The sequence below is a fragment of the Conger conger genome, chromosome 7, assembly GCF_963514075.1.
Source record: "Conger conger chromosome 7, fConCon1.1, whole genome shotgun sequence".
Taxonomy (NCBI): domain Eukaryota; kingdom Metazoa; phylum Chordata; class Actinopteri; order Anguilliformes; family Congridae; genus Conger; species Conger conger.
Window position 1 is genome coordinate 37301831 of NC_083766.1, and position 14688 is coordinate 37316518.

The 14688-nt window shown below is 44.6% G+C and overlaps 1 protein-coding gene across 2 annotated transcripts in view; it reads left to right on the top strand.

Moving 5' to 3' along the window:
• Window positions 1-2702: 2702 nt before the first annotated feature.
• zbtb16a (zinc finger and BTB domain containing 16a) overlaps window positions 2703-14688 on the top strand; it is a 130743-nt gene continuing 118757 nt past the window's right edge. Inside the window, exons 1-2 of one of the 2 annotated variants that reach the window (XM_061249243.1) lie at window positions 2703-2870; window positions 6549-7930. In XM_061249243.1, coding sequence (XP_061105227.1) covers window positions 6654-7930 — 1277 coding nt within the window. In that variant the 5' untranslated portion in view covers window positions 2703-2870; window positions 6549-6653. Of the gene's footprint in view, window positions 2871-3872; window positions 3973-6548; window positions 7931-14688 lie in introns of those variants that run through there. The other variant, XM_061249241.1, reaches the window with a different exon arrangement.

Here is a 14688-nt window from a genome sequence, read left to right on the forward strand (position 1 = left end):
ATTAGACAAGGCAACTGATGCTTAGGGAAGCGAATAAATACTTACATGCAAAGCCTCATTTCAGTTGCTTAGTATAAAAAGCATCACTCATAATTATTGTCAGTTAAAAGAAAAGTTTTTGCGCTTTTTATGCTATTTTCCATGAACACCCCAAAAATCCCATTCAACCAGTCTGATGCCCTTTTCTAGCAGGACAGATATGGACAGTGCCACTCTCCTATACAGACACTCCGGGTTAGACGACATGGAGTTTGTACATACAGATGTTGTGTGGCCTTCGTTAGGCCACGTTGCTATCATCATTGACAGAAAAGTGTTTACAGTGCTGTCAAAGAGTGTGTATCTGAAATATGTGTTATCTTGCATGCTTGACCTGAAATCAGGGTAACAGACTGTGTGTGCAAACCTCCCTAGTCATTGTACGTTCTATATTGCCCCAGTAGTTTTTTTGTAATTCAGGATCATATAGGACTCTTATTCAGAGAAATTGGGATTAATCTGTGATTAGGGCTCTGCCTTTCTTCTTATATCCCTGGATAAGCCCACAGAGCATTCAGCTCAAAAGGTGGCCAAGCATAGCAAGCATCTAGCAAGAGATCTAGCGTAGAGGCGGTGTGGCTCCAGTTGTCGTCCTGCATTTTTTTATATGATTTTTGGCCTAGTGGAGGACACTTGCATGGTAAATTAGGGCCTGCAAAATTGCATAAATTCAAGACACTTTTTCCCACAAACAGCTTCTTCTTTGCATTCATGAATTCTACAGTACATACAGGGACCAATTGACCAGTGGCTGTACCAAGATGGCTCTTTGGACCTGTAAAATGTAACCATTGCATACTTAAAAGCATTTTGTGGGACACATGATTAGAACTATTTTTACATTATTCATTCAGTTAATAATCCCATCAAAAGGTGTGGAATGTTTCTGTTCACCATTTTCTTTTGGCATATTGCTTTTGCCCCACTATTTTTTGCCCCACTATTCTTTTGCACAGTACATGACATGGTGAAGCTGCAAAGCAGCATGTTTTTAATATTTTCAACAACAAAAATGAAAGGAACTGATATTCAACTAGTTTGTCTTTTATTCTGAAAAAACAAACAAACAAAAAAACAAAAACATGCCACTGCCATTATTTACCTTGCGTTTGGTTCAGGCCATTTTCATCCATTTTAAACTATTTGTCAAAGAGGAATGATCATTTTGAGAGATGTATTTCATAACCAGTGAGTAAACTGGTGTAAATTTGGCTTTTTTGTGTTTTTATTTGTTATTCATCATCTGTATGACTGTACATATTTTTGCCTATAATATTATAGTCCCTTGAATATAATAAGATAAATATGGGAAATTATGGAGAATGTCAGTTCAAACAAACAAATAAATATGAATAATCTACTGCATGAAAATCTTGTTTACTTTTTCATGAAAATAATATCCTCTCAAAAACTGAACAACATTTTCATTGTTTCATGTGATCTAGCAGATGTAAATGAAAACTATTAACCATAAAAATATTTATTATTGAGATAAAGATAAAATATGTTGAGTATATTTGCAATACAGTACATTACATTTCTGTATTGCTTTAAAATACAAATAATGTCATGGGTCTATTCTAACTATACATGCATGAGTTGAGATAATCAAAAGAGTACTACGTTGGTCACTAGAGTTTTTTTTAGGTACTGTGTCTTTAACGACTCTGAAAAAACGATCAAAGACTCCATATTTAATTCTGGCAAGAGTCATGCATGGCCCTGTCCAGCGGTCGTCCTACACCTGGCTAATTAGATGCCAGCAGTTACGTTGTCAATAACTTCAGTGCCCCGGCTAATTAAATATAATTAGCCAAAGCGTTGCAAGGGAAGGCGACAGCACGAGGGAGAACGGAGGCCAAATAGTCATGCCCACAGCATTGTTTAAAGTCGTTAAAACCGTTGCCGATACATATGGATGTGACGAAGTTTTTTTTGCTTTTTTTGCAAAGAAAGTGACCCACATATTTTGCAGCGTTAACTTTCACGCGCATTGGAACAAATGTACAGTGTTTGTCCTTTTCCACCAACGGGAGACAGTTTAAAGACCATACACTTCTGAGAATGGACATGCAATATAGCAGCGACAAGTAGGCTAATATTATTGCAAATAAATTATACTGGAAAAACTGGAATTTGATGCTTGAAAAGTACACGTTGCAACACGTAACTATTCCCATGCCACTAAAGTATTTTCAAGATTTAATGTCATGCGTTCCTATATTTTATGAACAAGTAGGGTAGCTACTTGCGAAAATGATTTCTGATTTTGGAACCCTGTTGTTAGAGTAGGCCTGTAGCGGGATGCAGACGTAAAACTAAAACTTTGTTAAGGCTAACTAAATAGTCTACATAATATGGAGTAGGCCAAATGCATGCGTCTTTTCGTTTACAAATATAAATACTTACCATTATTATACAACACTGAACAATTGCAGCGCATACAATGTCATTGTAACTTATATTTTGGCGTAGGCCTAATTAATGTATTGTAGCCTGCAGCTTTAATATACTACTAAAAACATTAATTTATCATGATTTTATTATTATTACTTCTTTGGCGGTAGCCTTGGAATCACTGCCACCCAATTAATCCAAGATCAACATTCAGCATTAAATATGGCAGCCCCCTAGGTGTCTCACTTTCGCAGTGTTTGCATGAATCCTCGAGAAAGAAGAAGAGTGAGTCAGTACGTTGACGTCACCATTGTGTTGATTTGCTAACCCGAAAGCGGAGACGAGTTAGTGCGTGAGAGAGCGGGTACTGTGAACTGCGTTACTATGCTGTTGCCCTAATAACTACACATTGGGGGACTAAACGTGCAAACTAGGTGAGTACATAGAGTTTACGGGCTTGCAGCTTATAAACACATAGAACGCTTAACAGTCCCGTCTCTCTGCATGCTGGTTGTTGTCTTCGTACAGTTGAAGTGTTCATTAGTATTAATAGTAAACGTTTAATCTCGTCACTTCAAACAACCACAATGTACGTGTTCGGCTGTAGCCTCACAACCAAGCTAAGTTGAGCTAGCCTATTGATGTTTTCGGTGAGTGTCACAAAGTATGCATTCGCGAGGACGGTTTAATCTAATCTACCAAAAACTCAAACTGTTGCCTACTGTAAGGGATGCTGAAGTTTACATGTAGCTCGCCTATATTAATATGGGGAGCATGTAAAGATGTTACGTTGACGTAAGCGTCTGTTTTAGTATTCTGGAGATCACAACAGGGGGAACGTGCGGTCTGGTCTTACAGTTCGTTGCACACCAGACAGTATGACGTGCTGCCAAATAAAAGCATCGTTTTATTTGCAAATAAAATCTTTAAATGTTTTCAAAGACTTGTTTGGATATACCTTTGTGTCACCGTATCAAGCGTTCTTGTTTTTGATGGCAGTTTAATGGCCATTTAAATGTTAGGCTTGAAGCTTCATGCACTTGATGCATTGTAAAGCCGTAACGTCAAAATCATAGGGGTTAGCAACCTGAAAATATGTCCACCAAAGGGCAAAGATGTGCATCGAACGAGACCTTTTGATTCCTTAATAACGATTACTTATTCTCATGATTCGGAAAACACCTATTGTCTCCGAAGACCAGAAATGCAAGAACCATAGGGTATTGCGGAGCAGGGAATTTAAATCATTGAATGCAGATGCCCCGCGCGCCCGAATTGTTATTTAGCCTAGATGAGTGTTTCGAGAGAGCGAGAGAACGGCAATATGTTAAATTATGACGCCCTCAAGCTGCGGTCATTTACTATAAACGATTCACGTGGGTTAATTAGTGTCTTCTGTAAAGTCACCAATTGAAATAGCTTTTCAAACAGTGGGAGTTCGGATAGAGAGATCATTTCGTAGGATTGCTCTCTCCCGATAAGCCCTGTACTTTTGTATTTGCCTTTATTGTCTGGGAGGTGAAGGTCCCCTTTAGTGTAAGTGCATTTCTGACTACCTTATTGTGTAGTAAATGTATATTTATTATAATGGCGCATTTGGGTATAGTAATGGGCTACAGTAAGCGCTTAGGGCACAGTGATCTGCAATGTTTTAAACAGGTTTTCAATTATCTGCCTATGGTCGGCGTCATTGTTTAACGTTTAATTAGCAGAAAGGACAGTAGCCTACGGACTTTTGGTAAGGTATAGGCTGCATGTACTAGGGCTGCCTTCTAATAGGTTAACTGGACACTCGGAAGTATTCGAAAAGCGTTAGGAATGAATTTTCTCGAGTAATAGGCTACCAATAGAACATCTTCAGTAGCGCTACTTCTGTTCATTTATGACGACCTGTGGTTGTTTTCTGAGATGTTAACATACCTTGTTAAATTATGACGCCACGCAACAGTCATGTATTATCTTGTAGCCTAACCTATGGAATCACAAATGACCCAAATTGAAATTCAAGTAGGCTAGTAAAACGTAATTTGTGCATTCATATCAACAAGTAGCCGAGTCGTAGGGTATTTTGTGCTGTTTTCTTCGTTTGTAAGCCCTCACCCGCAGCCAAAACATTATTTTATAGCTATCTCCGCCTTCGTCCATGCGGACCAGATATTTATTTTACGCTTTAACTGATATTATTTGTGTAGTGGCTTTCGCAGAGGGTGTCAATTTGCAAGTTGATTCGATCTGTATAGTAAACCCTTGTTTATTGAATTTAGCCGTGCAGAGTTATGCTGTTATCAGAATGTAGACTGTAAATAAGTGTATGTAGGCTATCACATTGTAGTGGTTATTTCTGTGTTTTAATAACCTGTCCCCGCCACACCTGTATAGTTTGATAATTCAGATGAGCTGTCCGGGGATGTGGTATCCCAGGAAAGACTAGATTTACCCTACAGTCATGCACCGAATTGGGAATTAACTGTAGCCTGGGCTATAGGCTACTGTTAATTCCCAATGCGAAAATGGTTTTAATTAATATCCCCTCCTTTCGACAGTATTCTGCATTTTTGGATTGCCAATTCCACGCGTTGCTTCGACCTTTTTTGTACACATTTACAATGGGCTACATTTGTTTTGGGGCTATATCTTCTTGTATGTCCCGCCAATTAAGGTAAACAGTTTTTACTTTAAAACTAGTGAGAAGTTGGGTCATAGCCTAGAGTGTAGGCTATCACCGGCGCCAGCGGACGTGTCCTCCGTTTAAGTTTGCTGTGTCGATTCATTTTTCACGGGGATATTGACCGATATTTGACGACTTATTAAAACTAGTCGCTCTACTTCCCATCGCCTGGTTTATTTTAATTGTATTGCGAGGGGGCACAGACGTCTAAACACACATGTGGACGTGATGTTCACTTATTAGTGCACAGGCGCGGTGCCTTTGCGACATCCTCCGTTCCAGCTATTCCTGGCACTGTTTGCTGTGCACTCTATGCTCTCCTCAGTATTCCTGTCTGTGATGAGAATACCGAATAAGATTGCCAGTCCGTTTTAGAATGGGTGTTGATGGTCTTTGTGAACCGAGCACTAACACAGTCTAACAAAGGCCATTAGATTGCCAGGTTTTCTCGCCCGCGATAGCTGGTTCAGAATACCACGGTGTTCTCCCCGTAGTGCTATAATAATGGTCGCAAAAATGTAGCCTATTATTTCGTGCAGGATCCCCTGTCGAGTGATTAGGAGGTAGCGTACAGTACGTGCCTTATGTATGCCCTTTGAATTGGCTCTAGAGGGAATCGTTTCTTTCATGTAAAACTTTAAAATGAAATCGGTTTCGTGATATTACAGTTGTGCATGTTCGCGCCATTGAGACAGAATATTAAAAATATTAAAGGGTACCGTCGCGCCTAGAAATTAAGCTTAAAATTGCTAGGTGTACACTTCAGTTTCTTTGTCATCTACAAGTATTTAAATGACTGTATTGTAGTTGACGACGAAGCATTTCAACGATGGAGCTAATTTGATGTAAAACGGGTAGGATATTCGTTCGTTTAGAAGTGAAAAGTGGGTATATGTCGACCAGTATTTTGCGATCCCAAACGCAGTAATGTTTTTTCTGTGATTGTCATGCATATAGTAATTTCCCTGTCAATATTTTACATTTCATGGATTCATGAAATTCATGGATTCATTCATGGATTGTAATAAAGCTCATTTGAAATGAGAGTTAAACATCATTATTTTAAAAACGTGTCCCTCAGATGATGATGTACATATTGTAGGAATAGATAGCCGTTGTCTGGGGCTGTAAGTCTCAGACAGGAACATTAGACCATTCAGAAGCATCTTTGAATTATCTTTGCTGTGCTTAATGACAGGCACTACTACCATGCTAAAACTAATAGGACAAATATCCATGCTAAAACTAATTGTAGCCAGCAGTTTTTCTGTCATCGTAATTGAAGATGCAATTAATACAAATTATGACTAATTAATTTTTTCCCCATATTCATATCCCAGCGGTAGTCTGAGGTGAGATTTTGTGAAGATAAATGTTCAGTCTTCTATTTGTATCCTTCCTCGTTTTAATACTTATCGTTGCTTTTGTCTTAATTTCTTTCCAGATTATAGCCTTATCTCTTTTTACAAAGATAGCTGAAAGGACACCGACCAGGGGTGGCAGTTGGAGGACAGCCCCATGTGTTGGTCTGGCGGATTTCGGAGACGTTATGGATTTGACTAAAATGGGTATGATCCAGCTCCAGAACCCGAGCCACCCCACGGCGCTCCTGCAGAAGGCCAACCAGATGCGCCTGGCGGGAACGCTCTGCGACGTGGTCATCATGGTGGACAGCCACGAGTTCCACGCCCACCGGACCGTGCTGGCCTGCACCAGCAAGATGTTCGAGATCTTGTTCCACCGCAACAGCCAGCACTACACCCTGGACTTCCTCTCGCCAAAGACCTTCCAGCAGATCCTGGAGTACGCCTACACCGCCACGCTCCAGGCCAAAGTGGAGGACCTGGACGACCTGCTGTACGCGGCCGAGATCCTGGAGATCGAGTACCTGGAGGAGCAGTGTCTGAAGATCCTGGAGACCATCCAGTCCTCGGACGAGAACGACACGGAGGTCAGCATGAACGACGCAGGGGGCGGGGAGGAGGACGAGGACCGCAAGGCGCGGCACGGGAAGAACGCCTTCCTCAACAAGAAGCACCATTCCATGGACGAGGGCGCCTACGCGGCCGCCGCCTCCCAGCTGGGGTCGGGCCCGGCCGGCATGGTGGAGCAGAGCCCCTCCGTCTCCACCTCCTTCAGCCTCTCCACCATGTCGCCCACCAAGGCGGCGGTGGACAGCCTGATGAGCATCGGCCAGACCCTGCTGCAGGGCGGCCTTCAGCGGGGCTCCGCCGCGGACCTGCTGGGCCAGGGCAGCTGCCCGCCGCTGCTGGCCGAGGTCAAGACGGAGATGATGCAGGTGGAGGAGCCCAGCGGGAGGGACAGCCCCCGGAACATGGAGTCGGGCTCCAGCAACGGCGACCGGGGCGGGGACCCCGACAGGAACCGGGACGGGCCGGGCACCCCCACGCGGAGCAGCGTCATCACCAGCGCCCGTGAGCTGCACTACGTCCGCGAGGACGGGGTGGGAGGGGACCCCCAGGGCGACCTCGGCCACGTGGGGCTGGAGGCCATGGTGGGCCCGGGCGGCCTGACCGAGAAGCACCTGGCCTCCCTGTACGGCGTCCCCGCCAACCACAAGAACGAGGCGGCGCTGGCCATGCCGGGCTCGGTGGCCTCCTCCCTGCACATGCCCCCGGGCCTGGCCATGTCCATGGACTTCAGTGCCTATGGGGCGCTCCTGCCCCAGAGCTTCATCCAGAGAGAGTTCTTCAGCAAGCTGGGCGAGCTGGCCAGCGGCATGAAGGCGGACGGCCGGGGCCAGAACGAGCGCTGCAACGTGTGCGGGGCCGAGCTGCCGGACAACGACGCCGTGGAGCAGCACAGGTACCCGCTACGCGCCCAAACCTGAACCGCGCCGTGCCCCAAATGTGCCCAAACGCGCCTTCGGCTTTCCTATAGGCTTTTGGCTGTCTTTGGTTTTGCGGGAGGAGGGCATTTGAAAAGTTTTCGGTCCGATAGAGCGGTGCCGGCCGCATTATAAATAACGGGTAAATAATTGCAAAAGCATCTTCTTCGGCCTTCTGCGCTCGACGCTTGCGATTCGCGAATGATTATTTGTAAAATCTGGTGGTTGGATGTTTATTGAAATGTGCAGGCCCTGGTTTTTTTTGGTTTTTGTGTTTCACAGTCTGGGACAGATGATTTAAGTGATATTTACTATTACACCAGGCTCTGTGCACAAAGTGGTTTGAAGTGGATCCAGTTGTGGCCTTTTTCTGCATTGAATCTTCGTTGTAAGGAAGTGGTGTTCCATATTGATTTAAAAGAATGTAACTTTATGTGGATGTATAGAGAGCGAGGAAATGTTTCTATTTCCGATATTGTGGTGTGTAGTGCAGGAATGCACTCTGGTCTATTTCAAACGGTAATTTTTGAATTATAGTCAGTCGGAAGTCAAATACTAATGCGGTCTACAAGGTGCTTTTGCTTCTCCATCTGTCTACCTTTGGCCTTTCATGCATTTAGTTTCCCATTTACATGCTGTTTATGCCTTTCGCTGCTTTAATGTGCAAAGGAAATGGTGTATTTCCTGTGCGTCCTCACTGTATCGCTTTGCTAAGTGACACTTGTTTTATGGATGTTTTAAACGGTGCTGTAAAAGAAAATGGTACACGTGTTGTGAAATGCATTTTACATTCATTTCGAAGAAGATGTAGTTCCTTTAGTATATGTTATAATGTTACTGTCAAAATTATTCATGAATAAATCCCGTAGTTCACAGCATGGGCTTAGTGACTGTGTTCTCATGAATGGGCTGTCTGTCCTTGTGGGCATTAGGGTCTATTTACTGAGTGCTAATGGCTAGGTCAACTACAGAGCTGTTGTCTGAGGTCCAGCAGTGTTCATCAAAGCTAAACTACTAGAAAGATCTACGTACGATGGGCTAAATCAGAATCATGGACTAAGGGAAAAATACAGTGCATCAATTTATTTCTTAAAATAGGCTTTTGTTCCGTAAGCTTTTGAACCTCTCACCCCTGCTGTGATGTTTGCACAGATTTTGTTTGAGTGCATAAATTGAACTGGTTAGATCTGATAAACTAATCAGCCCTTTTGGCAGTTCTGTGACGTTTCGGTAAGAGTGGAGAAAACACAAAGGGCAAGTACTATTTGAAAATTGGCAACAAGGGACACCACAGGTCAGTGTATGCAATGTTTGTATTGTGCTTTTATCTCTGAAATGCAATGCCTAAAGTCTCTTAAAAGACACTTAGTTTGTGCCTGGTCTGGTTGCAAGTGTTAGCTTTGTGACTAGAGAAATGAGGCCTGAAATGGTGCAAGAAGAAAAATGATCAACCAAAGACAGAAAAAGGAAATGTATAGATATAGTGAAAAGGATTCATTTCTGAATGAATTGTCGAGCTCTTCAATGTCTGGATAATGAAATGTCTGGAACATTAACCCGATCTTCAAATACTGTGATTGCTAGTTCACAGTGACTTGTCCATTTTTAGTTTCTAAAATTGACCTGGCATGTCCAGTAGAGGATTTTAAAGTAATTGTTTTTATGCTTATTGTTGGAATGTATTATATGAATGCATATAATCAAATAATATTTGGCACGTGGGCTCACCATCTCTGCAGTTTACTATCCAACATACCAACCTCTGCAAAGTTGAAGCCATTGCACCCCCTAGTGGAAGGGCAGGTAGTGCAGCGGCAGACCAGTGGCCTGATTACTGCCAGACCTGGCTTGATGCCTGGAGACTGGTACGGCCTGCTGCTGGCTGAGCCTATCAGTGGCACGGCGAATGGCGGGATGGGGGTGGGGTGGGGTGGGGTGGTGGGCGGGGGGGGGTCGGGCGTTTTGGCTAATGGAAAGCAGCTTGGCCCCCTGGCCCCCTGGCCCCCTGGCCCCGTGGCGTGGCCGGGGACGAGGGGGTCGGTGAGGGCCCCTGCCATCCAGGACAAGGAAGCCCTTATTAGCTTTATGAGAGAGTCAGGCTGCCTCCCCAGGAAATGAGCCCTGCACCAGGGACCCTGGCCCTGACCTCCACAGGGTAACCTTTGGGCCGACAGGCCGGCCTCTGCTTCTCGTCAGCGGGCCAGAGGGAGGGGAGGGGAAGGGAGGGGGGTTTGGGCGTTTGGTGAGGGGCAGTTGGGGGCTTGGGGTCGGGGCCCAGAGTCGGGGGACAAGGGGTGAGGTGAGAGGAGGGCAGCGTGAGCGAGCTGAGGATGTTTAGCGTTTTGGGTGGGGGTGGGGTTCAGGCACCACTGTTCTTTCATTGTCCACATAGAGCTTGATATCGACTTCGCCATTACTCGTTAACTTTGGATTGGTGTGTAACGTTCACGCATTAAAACAAAATTAACCCGTGGGTCAAGCGGTTTACTGGCTGTGCATAAGAGATGGCTTGTTGCCACGTCCAGTTAAACATTCAGCGCCGGCCTTTTCGTTTTTTAGCGATCCATTTTGCATGCCCTTTAAGGCCGGTACTGTAGATTGCACTGGTATGTCTCTGTCTTTATCTCAGACTGGATAGAGCTGAGCGAGTTAATTAGATTCTGTTTAGTGTTCTGCTTCTAAAGGAGCGAAAGAAAAATGTATTGGAAATGAACAGCGGTATGGTGAAACAAATCGCGCTGATACGGACTGCAGTAGAATACCTGTGCAAAGCAGTAAAGCGGTGCTAAATATCAAACGCCAGCAATGCTACATACTTGCTGGTGTAGATGATTGACTTCTTTATTATTCCTCTGTGGTAAAAACATGGCCTGGCCAAACAAAAGGGGGGGGGGATTGGGGGTCTTCTTGAATAGGAATGAGAGGGGGGGATATATCCTCTAAATCTGTGCTGTAAAACATCTAGCTCAGGATCTCCTCGCTTTTTGGGAAGATGGAGCAGTTATGTGTGTGTATTTGTGTGTTTGTGTATGTATGCCAGTGCTGAGATGCATATGTAGATATATGCGTGCAGTTATGCTGCTCCATCTTCAAGTCGGTCCCCAAAGCAGTCGGAAGGCCTGGCTCCTCCATAGCGAGTACTGCACTTGTGAAGTCCACCTCTTGCCACCTCTGCTGCTGCTTGTCATTGTGTGAAAATGGCCACGCTTGGCCCTGTCTGACCGTGCACTCGTGCCCGTGGACCCTTCTTCTCCCTGTCTGAACAGTGTGACTGTAGAGGGCGCTGATATTTTTCCTGCCTCATGCTAAAAAAAGGCTTCTCTCAACATACGCCCTTTTCGTCATTTACCAGGAGGATGCTTCATACAGAGTTACCGGTATTGAGATGTTTCGAAAGCTGTTAAACGTTTGCTGGAAGTGAGTTTCGGGTTAAACGTCTCAAGTGTTCAGGAGAATTGTTCCACCCGAGGGGTGTAAACCTGGACCTTCTGTACCCCGGTCCGGATGCTCGACCGGTCCTGGCCCCAGGTTCCGCGTTCTTCCTCCCTGGCGTTTTAAGGAGACCCTTCCATTCCGGGCCTTGGGCTTGAGGGCAGAACGCGACCGGTGCAGGTCCCGAGCCCTCGCCGCTTTGACTTTTCACCCGACGGAGGATCGGCTCCCTAATCTGCAGGAATGTACCCCGGGTGAAGTTCAGGCCAGGATACGGTTTCGCCACTTCTCCCGAAATGTCATGGCGGCACGTACCGAAGGGCTGATTAAATAAATTCCTCCTCCTCCTTAATTCCCAGAGGAAAAATGTCTTTCTACTGTCTCCATTTCTTCTCGGCTGTCCTTTAAGATGGTAGTTTAGAAGTGGGGATGGAAAACAACAGGGCGCGCTGTGTTTTCCAGAGACTTTCAGACATCGAATTTTGTGCAAGGTCGCAGATACTTAGCAAGGCTGGTGTGAATCGGCTGGGCACTGGGCATTTTTACAATTCTTTGTTTGGCTAGTGGACGTGCGTGATCTTTGGGATTGGTGTTCCTTTGGGTTGCTGAGGAAGATTAGGCATTGGGTGCTGCTTTTCCTCACGTTGTCTGGTTGGTTTAAAAAAAGTAGGGAAGAGTCGTTTGGTCTTTGGCTGGGGCGTCTGGCCCACGTTCGTCTACGTGCGGGTGCCGTTCGCAGAGACTCGGTGGGTGGGGCGAGTTCAAACGTTTTTGAGTCCGGTCCATTAACGGGAATGGCTAATGGCCAGCCTCACGGAGAACAGAGGGGCTTATTGCGTTCTAAAGGGACTTGAGATGCTTTTTAAGAAGAACAGTCTGGTAATGAACTGATTTTGATCAATAAGTTTCCCTTAATTGTCCGTCTTGATGTTTGGCTGCTTTTAAAGAATATTTTGAAGTATAAAATATGTTCCCTCTTGACTACTCTCTTTTTTTTTTTTTTTTCATGTGTCATCATTGCACGTGCTTTTGCTCTATTGTTTGAATCTGGTGCATCGGCTTAATTACACTGATTTGTAATTGGACTAGCCTGGGGATGTCTCGCAAATCATCTCTCAGCATGCACAGCGGCTTGAATTTTTTTTTTTTTTTAGTCCTGCTTTTCAGGACTTTGGCTAAATGCGAAATGAAATGCTAAATTCTGAGTTATAGCTGAATTGGGTAGCGTGCAGGATACAGTCACGGGGTGGTCGTTCCTCCTGATGTGAAGTAGGGAGATGGTTGTGGTTTTCGTTTCCTATAGGCTTTTGAAAAGCCGCGCCCTCGCAGACGACGATTCTTGCAACTAATTAGCAAATATCTCCCTGTGTGCCTGACCCACAGCCACGCTCCTGCTACAATTGTGAAAAAAATTTCTGTTTTGTGTTCATTTGGTGCAAGCAGGTCAGGTTAACTGGCTGTCACTGTTTCCAGAAGTGTGTGTCTGTCTGTGTGTTTGTGTGTGTTCGCTTGCATATTTGTACATCTGTGTGTGTGTGTGTGTGTGTGTGTGTGTGTGTGGTTCATACGCATGCTTGTGTGTGTGTGTGTATTTGTGTGTTTGTGTATGTATGCACATGCATGTATACATATGTAGATATATGTACGTGCATACATGTGTGTGTTTGTGTATGTATGCATGTACGTGCATATATATGTGTGTGTGTGTGTGTGTGCGTGTGTGTGTTTCTGTGTGGGGTAGGGGGGTGGAGTCGCCTTCAGCAGTAATATGTTGACGTCTCGGGGAGATTTATGACGGAGGGATTCATAAACGAAAGGAGTCTGTTTGTTTTTCGATCGCCCAAGGTTTCCTACAGGGGCTAAATCAAAGCTCTATCTTGCCCGCGCAGCAACTCGTAACTGGAGACACGGTTTGACAGGCTTATATTTTTCTGTTTGGATGCGCGCGTTTGCACGCTGCGACTTTCCTGGGGAGGGCGAGGGGGGCCGGCGGTACGGCAGCGCGTTAGTAACCCCTTGAAAGGAAAATAATCAGTTTGCGAAGCACAGTAATTGCTAATAAATAAATACAGGATGGGCCCTGCTTAACATGCCAAACACAGCCCGTGAGTCAAAGGCCTTGCCTCAGGTTTGTCTGTAATGCAGCTACTGAGCATTGTTATGCAGATGACTGGCTGCTAATGTACATCCCCTCAAGCACATTCTTCTCTCTCTCTCTCTCTCTCTCTCTCTCTCTCTCTCTCTCTCTCTCTCTCTCTCTCTCTCTCTCTGGCTGAAACCTCAACAGTGGTTAGTTTAACAAGAGAAAAGGGATAAAAAAATAAAATAAACTACTGAACAGGTAGGCCTACTATTTTTGCACCCAAAATAAAAGCTTTTTAGTCCTTACATTCTATATTGGCACACATCATGCCGTCATTCCGAATGCCGAAATTCGTATGTAAAGATTAGTGCATCTTTTGAATGCTAAACTAATAATGTTTATGTATGTGTTACCTATACTATATTGAAGTGGCATCAAGTCAGAATTTTCTAAATGTAGACGGCCGTGAATTTTTTATGTTAATGCGTCTTTTACAAACTGATATTAATATATAAATAATATTATTAGTAATTGCACTTCAGGACAAAAATGGGTTGACCAATTATTTGCTCAATTAAAAATATATTTCACTGTCACCTTTCATATTTTAAGTGAACAAACTTTAGCGGGACTTTGCTAAACCGATTTCGCTCAGCTAGCTGTAATTCCTTGCAAATGTTTGCCAGACAAGAAAGAGCAACACTGTCTATTTGTGCATGCATTAGGCAGATGGCATAAAGGTGTAAGATGAACAGGATCGCCCATTGTACACTGAAAATGATGTCAGCAGTGTGCAGTGGATACGATGTCAGCAGTGTGCAGTGAACAGGATGTCAGCAGTGTGCAGTGAACAGGATGGCAGCAGTGTGCAGTAAACACAATGTCGAGCTGCTTCATTACAAAATGACACCATGGCTGCAGTGTGTACAGTGAACAGGATGGCAGCAGAGTGCAGTGAACACCATGGATGCAGTGTGTGCAGTGAACACCATGGATGCAGTGTGTGCAGTGAACACGATATCAGCAGTGTGCAGTGAACACGATATCAGCAGTGTGTGCAGTGAACACGATATCAGCAGTGTGCAGTGAACACGATATCAGCAGTGTGTGCAGTGAACACGATATCAGCAGTGTGCAGTGAACACGATATCAGCAGTGTGTGCAGTGAACACGATATCAGCAGTGTGCAGTGAACAGGGTGGCAGCAGTGTGCAGTGAAGA